General features: G+C 44.4%; 1 protein-coding gene across 2 annotated transcripts in view; it reads left to right on the top strand.

Annotated features, from left to right (window-relative positions):
• The window catches only part of LRRFIP1 (leucine rich repeat (in FLII) interacting protein 1), a 96,612-nt gene extending 90,547 nt beyond the window's left edge, over positions 1 to 6,065 (top strand). For both annotated transcript variants that reach the window (XM_011929604.1, XM_011929603.1), the window contains one exon: positions 5,172 to 6,065. In XM_011929604.1, coding sequence (XP_011784994.1) covers positions 5,172 to 5,282 — 111 coding nt within the window. In that variant the 3' untranslated portion in view covers positions 5,283 to 6,065. The remainder of the gene's footprint in view (positions 1 to 5,171) is intronic.
• Positions 6,066 to 6,338: the final 273 nt, after the last annotated feature.

Genomic DNA, 6,338 nt, shown 5'->3' with positions numbered 1-6,338 from the left:
CTTCTCGCTTCATTTCATTCATTTGATCTTCAGTCACTGATACTCTTTCTTCCAGTTGATTGAGTCGGTTATTGAAGCTTGTGCATTTGTCACGTAGTTCTCATGTCATGGTTTTCATCTCTGTCAGTTCGTTTGTGGTCTTCTCTGTGGTGATTATTCTAGTTATCCATTCTTCCATTCTTTTTTCAAGGTTTTTAGTTTCTTTGCACTGGTTACATAGTTCCTCCTCTAGCTCTGAGAAGTTTGATTGACTGAAGCCTTCTTCTCTCAACTCGTCAAAGTCATTCTCCATCCAGCTTTGTTCCGTTGCTGGCGATGAGCTGCGTTCCTTTGGAGGGAGAGATGCGCTCTGATTTTTTGCATTTCCAGCTTTTCTGCCCTGCTTTTTCCCCATCTTTATGGTTTTATCTGCCTTTGGTCTTTGATGATGGTGACATACTGATGGGGTTTTGGTGTGAGTGTCCTTTCTGTTTGTTAGTTTTCCTTCTAACAGTCAGGACCCTCAGCTGCAGGTCTGTTGGAGTTTGCTTGAGGTCCACTCCAGACCCTGTTTGCCTGGGTATCAGCAGCGGAGGCTGCAGAAGATAGAATATTGCTGAACAGCGAGTGTTGCTGTCTGATTCTTGCTCTGGAAGCTTCGTCTCAGAGGTGTACCCAGCCATGTGAGGTGTGAGGTGTTGGTCTGCACCTAGTGGGGGATGTCTCCCAGTTAGGCTACTCAGGGGTCAGGTACCCACTTGAGCAGGCAGTCTGTCTGTTCTCAGATCTCAGCCTCTGTGCTGGGAGAACCACTGCTCTCTTCATAGCCGATTTTCCAGGTGTTGTATGTCTCAGTTTCCCTTGGCTAGGAAAAGGGATTCCCTTCCGCCTTGTGCTTCCCAGGTGAGGCGATGCCTCACCCTGCTTCAGCTCTCGCTGGTCAGGCTGCACCCACTGACCAACATCGACTGTCCAACACACCTCAGTGAGATCAACCTGGTACCTCAGTTGAAAATGCAGAAATCACCCATCTTCTGTGTCGCTCATGCTGGGAGCTGGAGGCTGGAGCTGTTCCTATTTGGCCATCTTGGGCGCCCCCCTCCTTTGCTTTTTTAAAATGTGAAATTTTTTCATTTAACTTTTTTTCTTCTCTTTTTTTTTTTTTTTTTTTTGACACAGAGTCTCACTCTGTTGCCCAAGCTGGAGTGCAGTGGCACAATCTTGGCTCACTGCAACCTCCACCTCCCAGGTTCAAGCGATTCTCCTGCCTCAGCCTCCCAAGTAGCTGGAATTACAGGTGCCTGCCACCATGCCCAGCTAATTTTTATATTTTTAGTAGAGACAAGGTTTCACCATGTTGGCCAGGCTGATCTCAAACTTCTGACCTCAGGTGATCCACCCACCTTGGCCTCCCAAAATGCCGGGATTACAGGTGTGAGCCACCAGGCCCGGTCCATTTAACTTTCTAGCTTAATTTTGCTATGGTCAGAGAACATCGTCCCTGTTATATCTGGTCTTTGAAATTTGTCAATACTTGCTTAATGGTCTGATACATGATTCGCTTTTGTAAATTAAATGTCTCAAATTTGCTTAGGAAGAATGTGTAGTCTCTGATTTATGGACGCAAAATTCTGTATACTTCCACTGATCAAACTTGTGAAGTGTGTATTCAGATCTGATTTCTTTTGTCTGCTTAAATTCTCAGTAGCTGATAGAGACTTATCAAGCTCTTCCAAAAGATGAGGGTGGATTTCTCTCATTCTCCCTATTTCTCCTATATATTTTGAGGCTATTGATACTAGGTGTTTAAAATTCTGATATCTTCTTGATGAGTTAAACTTTTTGTCATTTTGTAGTGACCCTTTTGGTCCCTCCTGCTGTTGACCTTGTCGGGTATTCACGTGGCTACATCAGCTTTCTTTTGGTTAGTATTTGTCCACTTCTGATTTTTCCATCCCTTGGCTTCCAGTCTTCCCTGTGTTGTCATGCTTTAGATGATCTCTTTTAGATGCATATAGCTAGGTGGCGGTGGTTTTTAATTGAATCTGAAAACTGCATATCTTTTTTTTTTTTAAGACAGAGTCTCGCTCAGTTGCCCAGGCTGGAGTGCAGTGGCCCGATCTCAGCTCACTGCAAGCTCCGCCTCCCAGGTTTATGCCATTCTCCTGCCTCAGCCTCCAGAGTAGCTGGGACTACTGGCACTCGCCACCTCGCCCAGCTCGTTTCTTTTGTATTTTTTAGTAGAGACGGGGTTTCACCGTGTTAGCCAGGATGGTCTCGATCTCCTGACCTCATGATCCGCCCATCTTAATAGAGCCTTTAGTCCATTGTTACTGGTATATTTGGACTTGTTTTCACCATCTGACTGCAGATAACCATTTGTCCTGTCTTTTGTGTGTCCTCTTTCTCTCTCCAAATATAAACTTTATATTCAATTTCTATTCTTTTTCAGTGATCACATATGGGGTATTCTTTTTTTTTTTTTTTTTTTTTTTTGAGATGGAGTCTGGCTCTGTCTCCCAGGCTGGAGTGCAGTGGCCAGATCTCAGCTTACTGCAAGCTCCGCCTCCCGGGTTTACGCCATTCTCCTGCCTCAGCCTCCGGAGTAGCTGGGACTACAGGCGCCCGCCACCTCGCCCGGCTAGTTTTTTGTATTTTTAGTAGAGACGGGGTTTCACCGTGTTAGCCAGGATGGTCTCGATCTCCTGACCTCGTGATCCACCCGTCTCGGCCTCCCAAAGTGCTGGGATTACAGGCTTGAGCCACCGCGCCCGGCCACATATGGGGTATTCTTATTTAACTTAAAAAAAAAATTTAAAGTTGAACACTATCTTTACTCCCCTCCTGTAAAATAGAAGGACTTTTGAGCACCTTAGCTTCACTCTCCTGCCTGACATGCACACACTCACACATATCTGTATATGTGTGTGTATGTATACATGTACATCCACACATAAATACTTTTGACCTTCATAAATCCCTCTTCTCAGATAATACTATTGTTGTGTTGTTGTTGTTGTTGTTTTATATCGCCCATGTTTGTTTGACATAACTACATATTGGCCATTTTATATGTCTGTTGTGTTAGTGTCTCAGACTGTATTAGAATCATTTTCCTCCTCCATGAAGTACTTACTGTAGAAATTCTTTTAGAGCAGACTTCTTGGTGGTGAATTCCCTGTTTTTGTTTATACATGTTTTTGTTTCATCCTTGTTCTTGGACAGTAGTATTGAGGGACATGCAATTCTGTGTGGTGATCATTTTCCTCAATGATTATAGCCATTATGCCACCATCTGCTGGCTTCCACTGAGCTGTTGAAAAAGTTGTTTTAACGGTGGGTCCTTTGTAGGGGACCTTTTTTTTTTTCTTCTCTAGTTTCTTTCAGGTTCTTTATCTTCGATTTTCTACGGTTTTACTGTTAGATGTGGTTTATTGGAATCTTTCTGCTTGAGATATATAGTGTTTCTTGGATCTATGAAGTCTTTTTAAAAATTGATTTTGGAAAATATTCAACCATTAACTCCTTAAATAATTCCTCTTTTTTAGTCTCTCCACTTTCCCCTCTGGAACTCTAATCAGAGGATGTTAGAGATTCTCATTGTCTCCACATTTTTTAACCATCTCTCTTTCATATTTTCTATCTCCTTACCTCTCTCTGTTGCATAATGCCTAAAGTTTTTGCAAAGATTATCCAGTTCACCTTTTTTTAAAAAAAGTATCTTCATTGTTGATAGTTTCCTGCTGCATGTTCACGTATGCCCTCTTTTTAAATTGTATTCTTATTCTTTAAATATTTCATACACAGCTGTTGTATTTTCTGTATCTGACGATTGAAACATGCTCAGTCTTTGGGGGTCTAATTCTGTCATTTATTGCTTCTGTTGCCTCTCACTCAAATGGTTTGTCACCTTAGTGTTTTGTGAGCTTATGCGTGATTTTAATTTGTAGGAATACTCCAGGCTTAACTTGTGGAAACCTCCTGCAAAAAGGGCTTGCTTCTGCCTCTGCTGGTGAGATGGGGGCGGGACTTCTGTCCCAGGACCCAAACAACCTTCCTTGAGTGTTTTGGGTAGAAAGCAAAGCTGTAGACCCTGTTCTTGTGACCCCGCCAAAACCATGCTCTCCCAGCTTAGGGCACCCCCACTCTGCCATGCTGCCTGTGGGGCCAGATGATGTCCTGCTAATGTGGCTTCTATAGCTTGTCTTCTGCCTGACTCTCAGGCTCCATGGCCCTGGCTCCCAGATGTGGCCGTCTTGGCCTCAGGCATTCCTGCCTTGGACTCTGGCTGCCAGGGCTGTGGGGACCACCTCCTCCATGCAGTCCAGGCTCAGCTCTTGTTGTTTGTGTTTGTTTACCTCATGCCTCACTTACCTTTTGTGAAACCATCGGGATCCCCGCTGGGCGTGGTGGCTCATGCCTGTAATCCCAGAACTTTGGGAGGTCACGGTGGGTAGATCACCTGAGGTCAGGAATTCAAGACCAGCCTGACCAACATGGTGAAACCCAATCTCTACTAAAAATACAAAAAATTAGCTGGGTGTGGTGGTGTGCACCTGTAGTCTCAGCTACTCGGGAGGCTGAGACAAATGAATTGTTTGAACCCAGGAGGCAGAGGTTGCAGTGAGCCAAGATCACACCATTGTACTCTGGCCTAGGCAAGAGAGTGAGACTTTTGTCTCAAAAAAAAAAAAAGCGGGGGGGGTGGGCGTGGGGCGCTGAGCGTGGTGGCTCATGCCTGTAATCCCAGCACTTTGGGAGGCCAAGGTGGGCAGATCACAAGGTCAGGAGACTGAGACCAGCCTGGCCAACATGGTGAAACCCCACTCTACTAAAATACAAAAAATTAGCTGAGCGTGGTGGCGCACACCTGTAGTCCCAGGAGGCTGAGGCAGGGGAATCGCTTGAACCCGGGAGGCAGAGGTTGCAGTGAGCCAAGATCGGGCCACTGCCCTCCAGCCTGGCGACACAGCAAGACTCCGTCTCAAAAAAAAGAAAAGAAAACCATCAGGATCCCCAAGAATGTTCCCTCTCTGGAGTCCAGTTGTTTCAGAGGAGGAAGGGCATCATGAGTGACCAGGGTCCAAGTTATTTTATTTTTCAGTAGGATTGGAATTTTGGTAACACAGAACCCTGTTATGTTTGGAGGAAACAAGTTCCTCAAAGCTCATTGCTTTTTCCTCTGTTCCCAGCTCCGCTCTGCATTGGATAAAACAGAAGAGCTCGAGGTGAGCAACGGCCACTTGGTGAAGCGTCTGGAAAAAATGAAAGCAAATCGGAGTGCACTGTTGTCCCAGCAGTAAATTCCAGCTCTGAACAGGCAACTGGTTGGTGACTGGAGAGCATTGTTTCATAGGCTTTTCTCTGTCCTGTCTGGGAGCACTGCTTCTTCCCCTGCCTCCTGAGAGAAGAAGACCGCGGCAAGCTTGGCACTTAGGGGCTCCCATGCCATGGCTCACCCGAGGAAGCCCCAGCAGCCACCAGGTGCCTCTGTGTGCAGACCCCTGGCCTGGGCTGGGGCCGACACTCAGAACCTGCAGGTACTTCATAAGCACATGGGGGCCTCGAGGGAGCTCTGTGTCTGACCGCACAGCAGCCTCTGAATGCCACTGGAAATGGTGAACAAAGTAAAGATTCAGTTGGGACTTGAGTTCTTTTTTTTTTTCATGTGTCTTGCTGAAGATTAAGGGGAAATGTTACAGTGTTGGGACTTCCTTTCATGGCAGAATCTACAATTTGAGCGACTTCAGTAGTATCTCTTAGTCTACGCTTTTCCTACACAAAACACTGTGGAACCACAAGCCATTACCAAGCAAAACTCTTTCACTGGAAACAAGGGGGCAGTCTAGTAGTAAAAGTGACCTTAAGAAGACTCTTTACAGGCAACAAATGAAGATTTTCTAAGGGATTTTTGCACCAGTTCAGTCATAGGAATACTTTTTTCCAGGGTAATTAGGCAAAGCTTCACTGAAAATGACAGCTTTTCATTTGCATTATTTAATCCTTATATTTGGAATTGAAGTTGTTAACTTCTTTTAAAGAATGTACTATTAGAAAAATTAAAAGTGAAATGTTGAGAGACTTCAGCAATGTGGTTTTAATTTTTTTCCACTGAGAAAGAAGATCTTTAATTTCATATTAACGGTTCTGTATATTTTGGGTCTTTTTTTTATTTTTTAAGAATATCAAATCATTTTTCTTTACCTATTTTTTAAAAAAAGCCGTTTTCACAGAATGAGTGCACTTAAAAAGTGAAGTGAAGAAGGAGGTAACAGTAGAGATGATGGCGATATCATCAAGGACAAAAGTAAAAACGTTTAGCTACCTGCTGATTTTTAGTGACTGTTCGTATATGTTGT

This window comes from Colobus angolensis, unplaced genomic scaffold, assembly GCF_000951035.1.
Source record: "Colobus angolensis palliatus isolate OR3802 unplaced genomic scaffold, Cang.pa_1.0 Scaffold82, whole genome shotgun sequence".
Classification (NCBI taxonomy): domain Eukaryota; kingdom Metazoa; phylum Chordata; class Mammalia; order Primates; family Cercopithecidae; genus Colobus; species Colobus angolensis.
This window is presented reverse-complemented; position numbering and strand designations above follow the sequence as displayed.